Here is a 17,834-nt window from a genome sequence, read left to right as displayed (position 1 = left end):
GTTGAATAAGGGTAAGTGCTAAGGAGAAAAATAAATTGGGGAAGGAAGAGACAGCTATAGTTTTGTGTAAGGTGTCCAGGGATGGCCTCACTAATGAAAGGGAATGAACCAGGTAGAAACAGAAGAAAAAGCATTCCAGGCAGAGCAAACATCCAGTACGAGGATGATGCCTAGCACATCCCAGAACAGCAAGGACACAATGAGACGCATATACTTTTTATTTTTTATTTTTAGAAGAAGACTCTATGCCCAATGTGGGCCTTGAGCTCACAACCCTGAGATTAAGAGTCACATGCTCTACCAACGGAGCTAGCCAGATGCCTTAGACATTTAAATGTCAATTGTATTTAGGCTACATTAGGATCCATGAACTTGTTCGTAAACAGCTGGAGACTAAACATTATTCTTAAGGGCCATACTGAGGTCTCTGTCATAACTAATTAACGCTGCTTTGGTAGTGAAGAAGCAGCCACAGACAGTACTTAACTGAACAGATGTGCCTATTTTCTAAAAACACTTTATAACAGCCAGCCCCATAGTTTGCCAATGCCTGGGATAAATAAATGTTTTTTGAACAAAACTATATCACTAGATCATAGTTCATATAATATCATGGGGTGCCTGGGTGGTATCCAACTCTTGATCACAGTGTTGTGAGTTCAAGCCCCACACTGGGCTCTATGCTGGGTGTGGAACCTGTTTAAATAAATAAATAAAGTATCCTTATCTTGTCATTAAGACATGCCCTAGAATATGCTTCTTAGTATTTTACTTTTTGTCAACCCCCAGTCTAAATAAATATCTAAGAAGGAAAAATGTAATGGACTCAAGTTCTAGTTTAAAGCTGGATTATTCTGATACAAAATTTGATTGCTTGTCATTTGGCAGACACTGGGCTAAATGTTTTTGATGCATTATCTCACTTAATCCTCACAAGTACTCTCTAAAGGTAGGCATCCCTATTTTCCAGATGAGGTTAAGTAACTTGCCTCAGTCACACAACTGTTTGATGACAGAGGCAAGATTCAAATTCACTCTCTCTCTGACTCCAGAACCCAACTCATAACCACTATTCTGCAAATATTCAATGAATGCATAAGAAGGATCCTCTTATGTGCATTATTATTTACATTTAATATCTGTATCAAAACTACTTCCTTGTGTTTTACCCATTACATATTTTGAGAGTCCTTATCATAGAGGTGTTTATCTTATCACTTGAATTACAGACACCAAAGTACTTGAATCTAGTATTATATATAAAAGAATAGGAGAGGAAGAAAGAGGGAAGAGAAAGATAAGATGGTATTGATTTAGTAAGGCAGTAGTAGCAGATGAAAGCCTCATAATTACTATGTGATACTGTCTGATATTTCAGTGTATTTTCTTTGTATGAGCTCCAGATGTAAAAACAAATATCATGATAACAACACCTGAAAAAGTTAATTTACTGAACTTATAAAACAATAGAACTGGTGTGCTCAGTTCTTACTGCTCCAAAGGAAAAAAAAAAAAAAAACTTATATATTGTTAGGGTATTTTGGAGCTGGAGCTGAACTATTTGAACCAAGAATTATATTGTAACTAAAATTTGCATAACTCACTATTTACCAGTATCTCTGCTATTTAAAAACAGAGACCTAGACGAGACAGCTATCAGTAAATAAAAGAAATAAGTAATTCAAAATTGAAACACAACACTTAAGATAATAGTGAATATAAATTATTATTCTAATATATAATGTGATGATATGCTTATAGTTTAACATATAACTGACTCCAAATTGATATTAGGTCTCTGTTTTTTGCACATTTCTTATATCCTCTCCCCTTCTGGCAGCTTTTCCTCCCCACTGGTCTGTAAGACCTTATCAGCCTCCATAGCTCCTATTACCAGCCTCACCACACTTCTAATCTGGGTATAATCTGCAGTTATTTTAAAGAAAACAAGTAACTAATGAGAAAGAGAAAAGCAATGACAGATAGGCCATGGTATTAAACATAAACAATTTTAGAGAATACTGTCAGATATGGCCATTCAATGTAATGAACTAAGATAAAAGGAAGTCTGCTCCATAGTCATGTCTGAGCACAGACAAAAACAACATCCAAATCACCCATCCCCAGCAAAATGATCACACATCCCCCTATACTAGCTGAAATGAATGACTGCTACTCTTTTACCAATTAAAGCTAAGCCTGACTCCATTTTTCCCACATCCTAGATAAAGATGCATTAAGATAGCCAGTTTTAAAATTACCTCACTTCCTAACAGCATTCAATCCAAAATCAACTCCTACTTTCTTAGATACTTCCCAAAATCGCCTAACACAAGCCCAAATCCTATAAAAAATCTTTAATCTTCTTACTGAATATCGATGAGTTCCCCATGGTATGTGGCCTCCCTCACTGCACTGAATCTATAAACCTAAGTTTGTTCAACTATATGTGGATCCCTCTTGGTCCTTGTTAGAGGGCATCAATGCTAGTTTTCTTAAATAAGTTCTCTTATTTTAGTTCTATTTTAAAGTAATAGTATTTGAGTGAGCACATAAGGATGGACATGCACTTTCTATAATGGGGTCAAGTCAATACATTTTAAAAAACTATTTTCTTTAATAAGAAGAGGTCTGTTTTGCTAATGTTTGGTTTCAAAGCCGCTTAGCTGAAGATAGTTTTACTGGAAGTCAAAACCCAAATAAACGAGACGTTAGTATAAATACACATGATAGGATATCTCAAATCATAATTCATCTTACATAATAAAATACCTTGCATATACTTGATTTATAATTAACTGGATACCTGTATGATACGGTCGTCAGGTTGAACACAGTTCATAAATCTACATGCATAAAGAACAGTGAACAAAATATTTTATTGGCATCTTTCCTATTGTATACCCTATATGCAGTACCTTGTCCCCTTTGATTGACAGGCCTTGTAATCCTTGCGGGCCAATTGGTCCTTCAGAGCCTTTTTCACCCTGAAAATATACGGGAGAAATATTAGTATATTAATAAAAATCGGGATTTAAAAACAGTTGAAGCATTCAAAGTATCAGATTCACTACTCACTACAAATGGGTAATTCTAGCTGACCCAGAGATTTGTAACTTGCAACAAAATATAATTAGTTTTATGACTCTTAGATAGGAAGAACTCTGTCCAAACAGAACATGTACACAGCATCACTAAAGTTGGAGAAAAGCTCCATTCCTGATATAATCAGATATACCTGGAAATGGAGGACCTATCTAATCATGCAGTACAACAAACAGAATCAATCCTCCATTTCCTTAACACTGCGCAACTAGATCCATCACACAATGAAAATTCATCTTTTGTATTAGTATATGAATACTTGCTAGTATTGAATTACTTATTAAACATTTTATATCATAATTTATAAACATTCACTGAAAATTTAGTTTTAGACCAAGTCATAGAAAATATTCTTGAGGTAATGCCTGGGTAGTCAGCGGTTGAATGTCTGCCTTTGGCTCAGGGCACAATCCCGGGGTCCTGGGATCCAGTCCCACCTTGGGCTTCCTGCAGGGAGCCTGCTTCTCCCTCTGCCTATGTCTCTGCCTCTCCCTCTATCTGTGTCTCTCATGAATAAATAAATAAAATCTTAAAAAAGAAGAAAAGAAAATCTTCTTGAAGGTACTTTAAGTCACATGACCTATATAGATAGCTCTGGTCGTAATGTAATTTACGTATGTAATGAAGTCATACGTCTTGTGAATTTGTGTGAAAAATAAACCATATGATCAATTAGAAATAGCATTCATGGGCAGCCTGGGTGGCTCAGCGGTTTAGCGCGGCCTTTGGCCCATGGCATGATCCTGGGGTCCCCGGATCGAGGCCCATGTCGGGCTCCCTGCATGGAGCCTGCTTCTCCCTCTGCCTGTGTCTCTGCCTCTCTCTCTGTGTTTCTCATGAATAAACAAGTAAACTCTTTATTTAAAAAAAAAAAAAAAAGAAATAGCATTCATTTCATGAGTTTTTTTAACCCAGAGTAAAATCAAAGAACACGTGCAAGAAACCTAAGAAACAGGAAAATATACCTTTAAGTCCCTCCTTATTTATAATTTATTCACTTTACCTCTACATCATCACAAACTAACCCCAAGTAGCTCATATAGAAAACTCCCATTGGCCCTGCTGGTTGGGGGATGAAGTATTCTGATTAATGGGCTTTTCTGAAATCTACCACAGAATAAAATTACATAAGATGACCCTAAAATAACCCTGAATATAATGTATTCTTTCTGTGAAGAGATACAGGGTGATGCAGTGCTGTGAGTTGTTATGAATAAAAGTATATTATTATAACATACAGTTGAACCTGTCACTAAACCCGCCCTGCAGCCTGCTTTTTAATATTTCCCTTATTCATTTCTCATTTACTTATGTATCTTAAAAACCCCCACAGACTCTCAAGAGAAATAACCCTGGCTATTTGAATTTCCCAGGTTGTTTGGACTATTTATAAACAGAAATTGAGTATATGCCAAAAAATTCAAGAAATTATGTATTTTAAAAATTTCTAAAATGTAGCACTAAACTGCTGGTCTGTCTTCTGATAGTGATACTCTGGTTAGGTTAGGTCTTTAGTAATGTCCCCTTTATCTTACAAATGATTTCCATTGATTATGCCAAAATAAGTTTATGAGTTAATGAGGGCCTCTTAAAATTCAACTCAGCAGTCACTCACTACTTAGTAAGAATTAGGTTGTAACGAATTGATTTTTTTTCTCTAGTTGAAATTTAGGTTACTCACAGACAATAGAATTTTGATTCTGGTGGAGGAGGCTAAGAAGGAGATGATATTTTATAGCAAGAGGCTGGGATGAGAAGGCCAGATCTTGGTGACCTTACCAAATAGCTGAAATGGAAGTTCTTAGATACTTAGAAAACAGCATCTGCTTCTCTGGGTGGTATGTGTATGCATGCATGTGTGTTTGGGGGAAATAATTTAGAAAAGAAGGAAAAAGGACCCTGAAAATGTATTCTTGCTTACTATGAAATTTTGTTGATGCTGCACAAAGTTGGAAAATCATTTTCTGTGTGGCCTTTGGTAGATGGTGGATAAACAGCCTAGACTAGGGGTCAGCAAACTATAGCCCATTGGCTAAACCTGGCCCCCTGCTTGTTTTTATGTAAATAAAGCTTTATTGGAATACAGCCACACTCACTCACTTATACTTAGTTGATGACTGCTCTCATACTACACCAGCAGAGGTTAAATCATTGTGACAGATACCATACTGCTCACACAGCCTAAAATATTTATTTTCTGGCCCTTTACAGAAAAAGCTTGCCAACCCGTGATCCAGAGGAACTGGAGCACCAAGAATTATACATGGGAGCAGTAGAAACATTTAAAATCTCAATTGCCAGGTAAAAGATACATTTTTCATAGCATTTTACTCCTTATGATAACAAGGTAATTCTAGTTCTGTCCTCCTACACATATTTTCTTTTTTTTTTAATAATAAATCTATTTTTTATTGGTGTTCAATTTGCCAACATACAGAATAACACCCAGTGCTCATCCCATCAAGTGCCCCCCTCAGTGCCCGCCACCCAGTCACCCCCACCCCCCACCCTCCTCCCCTTCCATCATATTTTCTTTCTTATTATACTAATGACAATATGATTACACATTGGTTTATTAGTTTCTTATCTATGTTTCACAAAACAAAGCTGTAAGTAAAGTTCTGTGGAAGCTATGCTCAATAACTTTTGGGCATAAAGATCCTTTTTATCACTTTGCTTGAATGACTACAAACTATGAGAGTTTTCTCATTTCACATGCAATAATTCTATCAAGTAAAATCTGTTAATTAGTTACTTATAATTGCAAATTTCACTACAGTTTCATGTCAAGGGAAAATTTACATATTGCTTCCTTTAGGTAGGGTTGAAGATGGTCAGGAAAATATCTTCGACTTCTGATCATGGCTAGGACACATTTTTTAAAGTTGTAAATCATGACCATGCAAGGCAAAGCACTTTTTTCATAGCCCAGAATGTATTGTTACCTTTGGCCCTGGAAATCCTTCTCCTGGTAAGCCCCTCTCTCCTGGTGCTCCCTCAGGACCACGGGGACCCTGTTGAGGAGAAGAGAGGATGAGGAGCAGGAAATGAGCAGGAAAGAGAGAGTGGGAGGGGTGGAGAGAGAAGGGAGAAGGAAGGAAGAAATGGTCATATCTTGATTCACACGGGCATGCGGCGGTGGGACTCCTTCTAGCAAACTCTATACTGATCAGTAGAATCATAGAGTTGTGAAGAATAATATTCCCTTTGTATTACTCATTCCAGTTGATTGGTAGAAGATGTTCTATCCCAGTGTCCTCAAATTAGGGGAAAACGGAAATTAAGTGATGATTCAGAATAAGGATTAGGAAATAAATCCTATGAGGAAAGTCTAAAAATCTAGGACTCCGTGGTCTGGAGAAAGTTGCGGAGTGATTACACAACTGAAAAATATTGGGGGGAACAAAGAAAGAAAAATATCAGGAGACCTCTGTGAAGAAATCACGGCACAGCTGCTTTAAAACATTGAATTCTGTTTACACATGTTTTAATTTCTATCCTGATACATTTGGATTCAAACTTGTATTTTTTCAAGGACTGCTGGAATCCACTGGAGATTTATGTGCAAATAGGAATCTCAATAGCATCTTTCAGGGGAAGCATGGTTTTTGATCTCAGTGATTCAAATTAAGAAGTCCAGGTAGCTTTTGCTCAGAAAGGCACTTGGGAAATCAGGTGAAGATTTCTCATAGAAGGAAAGAAAAACAACACAGTTTCAAGCTTTGAAGTGGACTGGCTTGAAACACACTAATTGAAAAATAAAAGACAACAGCAAGATACTCACTTGAAGTTGGAATTTTAAAAAGGCAACAAATTTTCCCTGTCTTTATTCTTGGCCAGAAGGCAACAAAGCAGAAAAGAAACTAACAAGAATCTTAGAAGCACAAACTGAAGCTTTTCCCCTAATAGATCTAAAAAGATAATTAGGGCTTGCTTGGCAGGGAAGTGAACCTAAGATAGAATAAAGTCTACTGAGTTGCCCAGAAACTCCAAAGCCAGCACACTGCAGACACTGAACCATCTGGGTGCTCCGAATGCAATAAGCCAGAGTAATTTGAGAGGCACTGTCTCCTGAAGCCTGGTAGCAGAAGTAGGAGGCAGCATTTGCTAATCAGTGACTAGAGAGTTGTAAACAAGAAAACCAACTGTACCCCGTGTTTAATTTTTTTGCCTTTCCCTAATATTATATATTTTAAAAGACATCCTCCTTCAGAATTTATGCATCACCAATTTCGTAAAGACTTTAATTAAAGGAAAAAGCTAACATTTAATTCAATTTAAATTGCTCTGCTTATGGGAAACCTAACTTTTAACAACCTGAGACCTTAATCAAAGCACTAATATCCATGACAGCTCACTCTAATGCTAGAGCAATTAACTAGGGGAAAAAATAAATATAAGCATGAAAACTAGATTGCAAACTAAAAAGGCAAGTGCCTAGCTAACATCACGTAATTTAACAACAACAACAAAAATTCAACAAATTATTCCTCTTTCCCAATGATGAAACAAATGAAAATAGCACAATTTACATTAAATGCAAAGAAGTCTTTTTCCAGCTCACTCAAATTTTTCCCATTCATTCAGCAAATACTGACCTAGTGGGTGCAAGGCACTGTGCTAAATTCTGGGAATAGCAGACAGACCTGCCCCCTTGTCTCATAGAGCTTACAGTCTTTCACAATAATTGAAGGCATATTATGGTGTCATCCAGATGGAGGTTCAAGTCCTAGCTCTGCTGTGTGTTAGCAGTGTGATCTTCAACAAAGATTTTAATCTCTCTAAAGTTCAGCATCCTTATCATAATGGTGATAGCAACAGTATGTACCTACATCAACTATAGGTATTACTCTAAGGGTTAGGACAGAGACACTTAAAGCTCTCATATACTGAGCACTCAATAAATGTTGGCTATCACTATCAAAATTATTTTACTTGAATCTTGTGATTATGAAGAATATCCTTTCGTGGCATATTTAGGAATAAAGTAGCCTCAAGCAAATGGTTTACAGTAGGCAATATGGAGAGAGGACTGCTGCACAGCATAAGCACTGAACCCTCCTTCCATTCCTGCATTTCTAGAGTATACCAGCCAAGGTGAGAGTGATGGCTTTGAGGAGCCATGTGTTCCAATCTGCTGAGAACAGAGGACAAATACTCATGAGTAGTCACTTAAAGGAATTTTAAAAAGCAGTGATCTAAGGTTTAATTACTATAAACTGTTGGAGTAATATCCCACATCATCAGTACATTCTCCTATTTTCCAGCTTAACAGAATGGAAGATGAGTTCTTGGTTAAGAAAAGAGCAGGTACTTTGGTTAGATGAACTGCACTTTATTATGACAGTACTCATGGATTATTTTTAAAAGACAGAAATACCTCTATAAAAAACTCATAGTGTCCTTTTCAAAAGCCATGAGGACCAATTATAATTATGGCACACTTATCTGACTTCTCATGAATGCCACTAATAAAAAAATAATGGAGGAATCTAATTATCAGTTAACATAGTCTGACCAGTGACATGCTTTATTTGAGACATTAATGAAATAAAATGTGATTATCCATTATCTTATATTTTTCTTTATGATCTCACTAGTGTGGATAGTCAATAAAAGTGGTTTTAACATACATTGCAAGCATTAAAAATAAATATGCTAAATAATAATAAAAATTGCCCATAGTATTCAAACAGTACCATGTAATTTTTTAACCTCACAGCATTTATAGTTGTACATCAGGAAGTATTTTTTTACTAATAGTGCTCTGAATATACTTGTACAAAAAAGTAAAAACCCAAAATCACTTGAAATCATTTAGACAAAGAAACAAACAAAAAGGACCTTTGCAGAATTTTTCAGTCCCAAAGTAAGTCTCTATGTTACTCCTAAATAATTCAAAAACTCACAATGTTATGGTTATGTTAAAACCATGTTATGGTTTTTATTATGATATTTTGGTGCAAAACATTTTCATACATTGTGATCTGCCCCACCTTTGTTATGATTTCAGTTCCCAATTAAACCACAGACTTCATAGTGTTACTCTAACTTGTATAATTGTGGCTTAGAAAGCAAACAAACAAGAACTTCATATCCTGGCAGTATTGTGAAAACTCTCTAGCTACAAACAAAAAGGCAAGTAATACAAATTTTTCTTTAATACGAATTTTAAAGGCATAGCTGAAGTCACAGGGCTCCAAAACAAAAGGAGAGTGGAACATAGAACTGATGCTATGGCCATCCTGGGTGAAGAGTGTGGTTGTTTGGTGGAAATAAGTCTAGAAAATCTAAGAGAACTGGGAGCAAGGATTTTGGCTCACTCAATGGAAAATGAGGACAGAATTAGAGCTGAGATCTCCGCGTAAAGCTAGGCTCTGTGCTGGGCACAGACCCTGCTTAAGATTCACTCTCTCTCTCTGCCCCTCTACACCTCCTACCCCCGTGCACACTCTCTCTCTTAAAAAAAAAAAAAAAAGCCTATGGTCAGTATATTATTTTTAGGATCAGATACCAATACTGATGACATTTCAAGCTTGTTAGCTAAAAGCACATCTTAAAAGTTCAATAACCAGGGGCACCTGAGTGGCTTAGTTGGTTAGGCATCTGACGTCGGCTCAGGTCATGATCTCAGAGTCCTGGGATCCATCCCTACATCGGGTGCCAACAGGTGTATGAAGCGCACAACAGCCACACTGGGTCCCTATTGGGTTCTGCGCTCAGCGGGGAGTCTGCTTGTCCCTCTGGCCCTTCCCTGGCTCGTGCACATGCTCTCTTTCTCAAATATATAAAATCTTTTCTTGAAAGTTCAATAACCATATATACATACATGTAGATATATGCATACACGCATGTGTATATAAAAATACACACACATATTCTTATACGTAGGTGCTTTCTAGTTAGATTTTTTTAATATTAAATTTTGAGGGCTCTTTATACAGTTTTAATATAAATCCTTTGTCAGATGTGTGGTTTGCAAATACTTTCTCCTGGTCAGTAGCTTTTCTTTTCACCCTTTTAACAGAGTTACAGGACAAACACTTTCACTGTCCATGAGTCCAACTAATCAATTTTTTTCTTTTTTGGATCATGTTTTTTGTGACATGTCTAAGAAATCTTCACTAAGCAGTAGGTCCCAAAAATTTTCCCTCATGTTTATTTCAAAAGTTTTATAGTCTTATATTTCACACTTAAGTCTGAGCCATGTTGAGTTCCTTTTTTATAAGGTGTGTGTGAAACTTACTTAAGTTGAGGTTCAGTTTTTTGTGTGTATGGATATCCAATTGGTTCAGCACCATTTGTTGAAAAGTTATGCTTCCTTCATTGAATTGTTTTTGCATTTTTATCAAAAAAAATCAGTATGTGGGTCCATGCCTGGGTTCTCTATTCTATTCCACTGATCGTGTTTTTACAATTCTCCAGATCTGCACAATCTTGATTACTAGAGCTACGTGAATAAAACACTTTCTTCAACTTTATTTTTCTTTTTGAAAATTGCTTTTAACTAATCTGGCTCCTTTGACTTTCTATATAAATTTTAAAATAATCTCATCCATATCTATAACAAAAATCTTACTGAGATATTTACAAAGACTTGCATTAAACCTTAAATCAATTTAAGGAGATTGACAGCTTTATGCTGTCAAGTCTTCAATCCATGAACATGGTATGTCTCTCAATTTATTCAATATTCTTTTATTTCTTTCATCAGTGTTTTGCAGTGTTTAGAATGCAAGTCCTATATATTTTTATTAGATTTATACCCAAGTATTTCTATTTTTAATTACTATAAATGCTATTATATTTTACATTTTTATTTCTATGTGTCCGTTTATAGAGTATAGATATAAAATTAAATTTGTCTGTTCTATCTATGCGATTGGTTTGTGTTTTTTTGTTTGTTTGTTTGTTTGTTTGTTTGTTTGTTTTTAAGGTTCCACATATAAGAGAGACCATATGGTATTTGCCTTTCTCTGTCTGACTTATTTCAGTTAGTATCATGTCCTCAAAGTCCATCCACCATGTTGTTGAAAATGGCAAATGGCAAGACTTCATTCTTTTTTATGACTGAATAGTAACCCACTTTCCTATATATATCCAGTAGTAATCCATTATATATATTATATATAATTATATATATTGTGAGACATGAGATATGTATAGACAGAGATAATAATTTCTTTTTTTTAAGATTTTTTTTTTTTAATTTATTTGACAGAGAGAGAAAAGGAGTGCACACAAGCAGGGAGAGCGGTAGAAGAGGGAGAAGAAGCAGGCTCTCCACCAAGCAGGGAGCCTGATGCAGAGCTCAATCTCAGGACTGTGGGCAGACGATTAAACAATTTAGCCACCCAGGTACCCCAACAACTTCTTTACCCATTTACCTATTAACGACCATTCCGTTTGGTTCCCTATATTGGCTATTGTAAATAGCAATGAACATGAGGATGCATACATCTTTTAGTGGTTAATGGTTTTATTTTCTTTGAATAAATACCCAGAAGTGGAATGGCTGGATCATATAGTGATTCCATTTTTAATTTTTTGAGGAACCTCCATATTGTTTCCACAGTGGCTAGACTAAATTACATTCCCACCAATGGTGCATGAGGGTTCTTTTTTCTCCACATCCTCACCAACACTTGTTATTCTTGTATTTTTTTAACAGTCATTCTAGCAGATATGAAGTGACATCTCATTTTGATTTTGATTTGCATACCTGTTGGCCATTTGTACATCTTCTTTGCAAAAATATCTACTCAAGTCTTCTGCCTGTCCTTTGATTGATTTTTTTGTTGATATTATTGAGTTGTATGAGTTCTTTATATATTTTGGATATTATAAGATACATGATTTGAAAATATTTTCTCCCATTCTGTAGATTGCCTTTTATTTTGTTGATGGCTTCCTTTAATGTGCAGCTTTCTGGTTTGATCTAGTACAGATTTGTTTATTTTTGCTTTTGTCTTTTTTTTTTTTTTTTTTTTTTTTTACTTTGGGGATTAAATTTGAAACATCATTGCTAAGACCTATGTTAAGGAGCCTACTGCTCATGTTTTCTTCTAGGAGTTTTATGGTTGTACACTCAAGACTCAAATCCATTTTGAGTTAATTTTTGTGTATGGTATAAAATAGTGGTCCAGTTTACCCAATATCATTTATTAAAAAGACTGTCCTTTCCCCAGTGTATATTCTTGGCTTCTTTGTTGTAAATTAATTGACCATATATGTGTGAGTTTATTTATGGGCTCTCTATTCTGTTCCATTGGTCTAGAGTCTGCTTTTGTGCTGTTTTGATTACTATAGCTTTGTGATATATTTAGAAATCAGAAAGTGTGATGCCTCCACCTTTGTTTTTCTTTCTTAAGATTGCTTTGGCTATTCAGGATCTTTTATGGTTCCATACAAATTTAAAGGTTGTTTGTCTGTTTCCATGGAAAATATCATTGGAGTTTTCATAGGGATTGCATCGAATCTGTAGATTGCTTTGGGTAGTATGGACATTTTAACAATATTAATTCCTCCAATTTGATCCAGTTGTTTTTATATTTTTATGTTTTATATTCCTCAGTGAGTTAGTTACTATTCTTTTCTGGGAGAATAATGATGACTTGAAAAGCTAGGAGCATTTCTATACTAGGATAGTCATGTTTTATTCATTTCTTCTCCAGATCTCTTTTGACAGAAACACTTTTTTTTTCTTCTGCAAAAATAGTAAACTTCAAAGCTCCATAAGCTAGAAGCTGCAAATAGCGCAGGTATTACCTGTCTACCTTCATCAGTCCTAGTGTTAGAGTATGCTCATAAACTCATAAGCTGGATAATGAGCAAGGTCCTTATTCTCTTTTTTTTTTTTTTAAGGTCCTTATTCTCAATGATTTTCTCATGATTACATGAAAGTCAGTTACAAAGTATAGACCTTAGGCCTGAATCCAGTTCTCCTATCTCCTAGGAGATTTTGACACATGAGATCTCTTTCTTTCTTGGACAAGCTGATTAATCTTGTGAGAGATTTCAGTAAGAGAGAGAGAGAGAGAGAGAGAGAGAGAGCCAGTTGTACATATCGTGACATGCATGTGTGTGTGTGGCTCTATTTCAAGTCTTATGATAAATAACACTTGGATCTGACACTTGCATATTTGTTGTCTTTTGCTATCCCCAAAGATGCAAGATGGGCTTAATTTAACCATTTAGTCTAACCACAAAAGGCACATGAGAACTATATTTGTACTTTCTATTCCATCTAAAATTTCTTGCTACTTACTGGCTGGCCTGGCTCACCAATGCCGATTGGTCCTGGTGCCCCTGTTCTTCCTTCCTGACCTCTTTCCCCCTAAGAGAAAGAAATATCAAATGAAGATCTGAGTTTTTAAAGAAAGAATAAACATAGCACAAGGTACTCTGGAGATTTCAACAAGGATATGTATTGCACAATAGTCAAGCTTTTCACAATCATAAAGATAAAAATTCTGGAGGAGGAGAAATGGCTGAAATTTAAGGGAACAAATTACTCTAAAATGTTCATCATCCCTTCTTGTATAAGTGCCATACACCACTTTTAGCTTTCAGAAGCTATTGTGTAGCAATTGGAAGGATGGACTGTATTCAATTCATTTGAGTTACTGAAAGGACCAAGCTAACAATGCTTGTGCTGTTCCCTGCTCTTCTCACCATCATCCTGGAATGCCATCCTCTTCTTGTCCTCATTCCGTTCCATTTTACCTTTCCTTTCAGCCGTTTCACGTTTGATCTCCTTCAGAATCTTTTTCTGATCACCTTGCCAATACAAACTCCATCTTCCCTGGAGTCTCAATATGCTTACTGTTTAAATGCTATCCATGGTGATACTTGATTATATTAGATGTGCCTGTTTTGTACCACTCTCTATTTTAGTCCCGCATCAAAGTCTTATTGTCCCAATGACATAGAAAAGCCATTTAAAATAAGCACTTCTGTTCTGTGACATCCTGCATGATACAGAGCACTCCAGGGTGTTGGATATTCTGATACTTTCTAGTTCCCTACAAACCTTTCTATCAACACTTACTTATTCAGTGTGGTGGTCTTTCTGGTTTCTGCACCTCTATGCTTATTTAATGTGAACAGGTGATAGTTCATATGTTAAGATGTTTCACATCCCAATATCACTCTTGCATGTTAACATTTAAATTCCATGAAAACTCAACAGAACTAGATGTACATTGGCAAGACGGTGGGTATTTGGAGGCAAGGCAAATTTTTTATACCAATCGAATAAAAAAAAATACATTGTGGTAACTGCCCCAGTGTCCAAGCACCCAGACTGTAAGTACCTTCGATACACAGCCTCTTTGCATCTAGAGGGCAAAGCTGAGCAGAGTTTGAATAACAGCATCGCCAACTCCTGTAATAAATTCAGTACTCATTAATGGGAAAAGGCAAGACTCAGTACCTTAATACCTTGCTGTCCAATACCAGGGGCTCCTGGAGGACCATCAGGACCAGGGGGACCTGGTTCACCCTGGAGGAAGAAACAGTTACACATTAGGTCAACTCAACAGTATTTGTTGAACAGATCTTACATGGAAAGTGATGCAGTAGGAGCTTTGAGGGCAAATCTAAGTGAGATCTGGGACATAATCACTGTCCTCAAAGTCTTTATAATCCAGTTGGAAGGACAACATAGATCCAGGATTGAATTAACCACCAGACACAGCAGGCACAGTATCTAGGGTCCATGAATGTGTTTCCATTTTAATGTTTAAAATCAGAATAAAAAATTAAAAAATAATAATGGTGAATACATAACAATGAATCCAGTCTAGATTAAATTTGTCTTTCTGCCAGCTCAGTTGTAATATATAATTTTTAACATTTTTTTATGGAAAAAGAGGCCCACAAAAGCAAAAATTTTTAGGATCCTGCCGCCCTCATTTGTTTGCTCAACAAATATTTATTCTGTCCTTCTGACAGACACATTTGTCTCCTACTCAATGACCATCCTTTCCTTTCTTTTCCTCCTTACTATTAGAACTCTGACCTCTTCATGTCCATGAATAGCTATTCTTCACACTCAGGGCTGTAGGATGAATGATAATTGGTTCAATGCAAGTCTAGAATCTCCTTTCCCTTTGCTACTGGCTGGTCCTCTGGCTTAGTTCCAACAGATGAGATATGGGGATGTTATTAGGTACAAAGAGAAAGCTTTTGCCTCTACTTCTTCTTTCCTAGTTGGAGATATGGTAGCTGTCTTGTAACCATGAGGTAACAATCTCTCAGACTAATGCTAACCATTGAAGAGGATGATGCAGAAAGACATTTTTAACTGCCCTAGTTCCTGGAAAACCTCACTGCACTTGATCAAGCAAAACCTCATTGAGCTATCTACCTTCAAACCTTCTGTTTAATAAACAACAAGAATTCTTATGGTGTAAGCCACAATTAATCAAGATGTCTGTTATTAGAAGCCAGGTGCATTTTCAATTAATAGTCTGCTATGTGGCAGGCCCATCCTAGAATTCAAGCATCACAGAACTGAACACTGATGCACTCAAACTTCTACATTTCATGAGTGAGGAACCTGAGTCCCAGGGAGGTTACATGGCCTTCCCAAACTCACACTCAGTATCACCCACAGGAACATGGCTCTTCAGGTTTCTCAAATTTCTGGTTGTGTGGCATGTTGATAGGGGAAAGCAGAGTGGCTATTGATTACAATTTCTTTTTCTTATTTTTTTCTGTTTACCAAAATAATGTATCTTCATTATAGAAAATTTGCTATAATTATCCATTTATAACAACTACTGATTTCTGGTACATTTCCTTCTAGTTCTTTATGTACACGACATACCTCTATTTTATGTTGAAGAAGATTTCTAAATCCTCTCATATTTGAGTTAATGAATCCTTGCCATTTAAAATTTCATCCAACTTACAGATTTCTCTCTTCTCTTCATCCTTGTGTTAAGCAACAATAAAACGGAACAAGAAGTTGAGACAAACTTTCTCCAGATTGAGGCGAACGAAAGAATTGTCACCAATGTTAAAGACTCAATTTTCCCTGGAGGCTTGTGATTTTGAAGAGGACTCTTACTAACTAAAGCAATGTCCTATTGATATGGTAGGGGCATTATTTTAAGGAAGTCTATGGACTTTAATCAATTGCAAAAGGGAAAAAGAAGGGACAAGAAGAGGGGTCAGAGTCAAATCAGCTCCCCAAAAGATATGCCCAGGCTCAAAATCATAACAAAGAAAATCTGTCACAAAATCTGTTGATTGTTAGAGTTTATGATGCTTTGGCATTTGAGTGGACTGGATCTAAAGGTACATTCAGTTCTTTCTTTCTTTCTTTCTTTCTTTCTTTCTTTCTTTCTTTCTTTCTTAGATTTTTATTTCTTTGAGAGAGAGAGAGAGAGAGACCACAAGCCAGGGGGAGAGGCAGAGGGAGAAGCAGACTGAGCAGGGAGATCAATGCGGGCCTTGATCCCATGACCCTGGGATCATGACCCAAGCCAAAGGCAGCTGCCTAACCGACTGAGCCACCCAGGCATCCCCAGTTCATTCTTTTAAGTATAAGTCAATTTGGCAGATAAATCAACTTGAATTTTCCCTTTAAAATTCAAAGTTGTACTTATTATTATATGTATATTAAATGTTCTGGAGCAGCCAGATAATCACCATTCTTAGCTGTTACTTGGTCTTGGCCATGGAATTTCTCCACAAATAATATTAGACATAAAGTTCTCCCAAATTTGGAGCTGTTCTCTCTCTCTCCTTTTTTTTTTTTTTTTTTTTTTGGAGCTGTTCTCTTGACCTCAAAGGTTAAGTGGTAGAGAATATTTGGCTTCCTAATTTAGATTCCAAATTTTCACTTCAAAGAAACTTTTTCTTAAAATTTCCTGTGCCACACCCTTGTGAGTTATATTGTATGTGGGTGATGGTTTCCATCACTTAGCAAAGGAACACCAAGCATTTAGTATGTCGGGAATAATGGAGTAAACACAAAGAAGTTTGTGGCACAGTCCCTAAACTCAAAGGCCTAGTTTAAGAGATAAAAAACACCATTAGAATAATAATAACATAAGTCCCTAAGTTCCCTTATTCTATTCATTCCCCATCCCTTTTATAATAATTAGGTTCTGTAATGAATCAGAAGGCTTTTAAGTATCATATCTATCATATATCATATATTATATATACATAGTATATATTTGGAGGAGAATTTGAGTTTTTTAAGTAGTGGAAGCTCTGTGCTACTTAGTACTTTTCTATATGCTTGATTTAAAACAAACAAGAGCCTAGGATGGTGAGAAGGTTTCCTCTAACTAGGGACAAGGAATGGGTTCTGTTGTTAACTTGAAATGTGTGAATCAGGAAAATCAATAGGAGAAGCAACTGTCTTATCCTTAAACCCATGTGCTTCCTTTAGCTTTGGTCAAGTACCAATTCCCACTGAGCGATTTCTCAATACTGCTTTTTTGAGAAGGTGCAGAGATCTGAAGGTTATAGAGGGACCACTTTCCCTTATCTTGGCATAGCTCAGTAGCAACATAGCTTCACCTTTCAGTTGCTTAAAAAAATTTCTCAGGAGCTTAGCCTCTCACCATAAGGCTTGCACACCAGTATTGGTCTACAATTAATGTTTATCCCTTTCATACTTCTCCTTTCCCTTTCCTACAAGATTCCTGAGGTAATAAATAAAGTGGTCTTGATTGTAACATACCATCACCAGGTAAGACAGAACAGGA

General features: G+C 36.3%; 1 protein-coding gene and 1 long non-coding RNA gene across 5 annotated transcripts in view; one reads left to right on the top strand and one right to left on the bottom strand.

Annotated features, from left to right (window-relative positions):
- COL28A1 (collagen type XXVIII alpha 1 chain) overlaps positions 1-17,834 on the bottom strand; it is a 161,424-nt gene that overhangs the window by 100,210 nt on the left and 43,380 nt on the right. For both annotated transcript variants that reach the window (XM_077856802.1, XM_077856804.1), the window contains 4 exons: positions 14,540-14,608; positions 13,373-13,441; positions 6,051-6,119; positions 2,919-2,987 (listed from right to left, as the gene is read on the bottom strand). In XM_077856802.1, coding sequence (XP_077712928.1) covers positions 2,919-2,987; positions 6,051-6,119; positions 13,373-13,441; positions 14,540-14,608 — 276 coding nt within the window. The remainder of the gene's footprint in view (positions 1-2,918; positions 2,988-6,050; positions 6,120-13,372; positions 13,442-14,539; positions 14,609-17,834) is intronic.
- LOC144288859 (uncharacterized) overlaps positions 1-17,834 on the top strand; it is a 171,596-nt gene that overhangs the window by 125,511 nt on the left and 28,251 nt on the right. For 2 of the 3 annotated variants that reach the window (XR_013356868.1, XR_013356870.1), the window contains exons 3-4: positions 5,317-5,406; positions 11,327-11,463. This is a non-coding gene — a long non-coding RNA (uncharacterized LOC144288859). Of the gene's footprint in view, positions 1-5,316; positions 5,407-11,326; positions 11,464-16,055; positions 16,304-17,834 lie in introns of those variants that run through there. The other variant, XR_013356869.1, reaches the window with a different exon arrangement.

This window comes from Canis aureus, chromosome 18 (genome assembly GCF_053574225.1).
Source record: "Canis aureus isolate CA01 chromosome 18, VMU_Caureus_v.1.0, whole genome shotgun sequence".
Taxonomy (NCBI): Eukaryota; Metazoa; Chordata; class Mammalia; order Carnivora; family Canidae; genus Canis; species Canis aureus.
The sequence above is the reverse complement of the archived record's forward strand: the minus strand, read 5'-3'. Positions and strand labels throughout refer to the sequence as shown.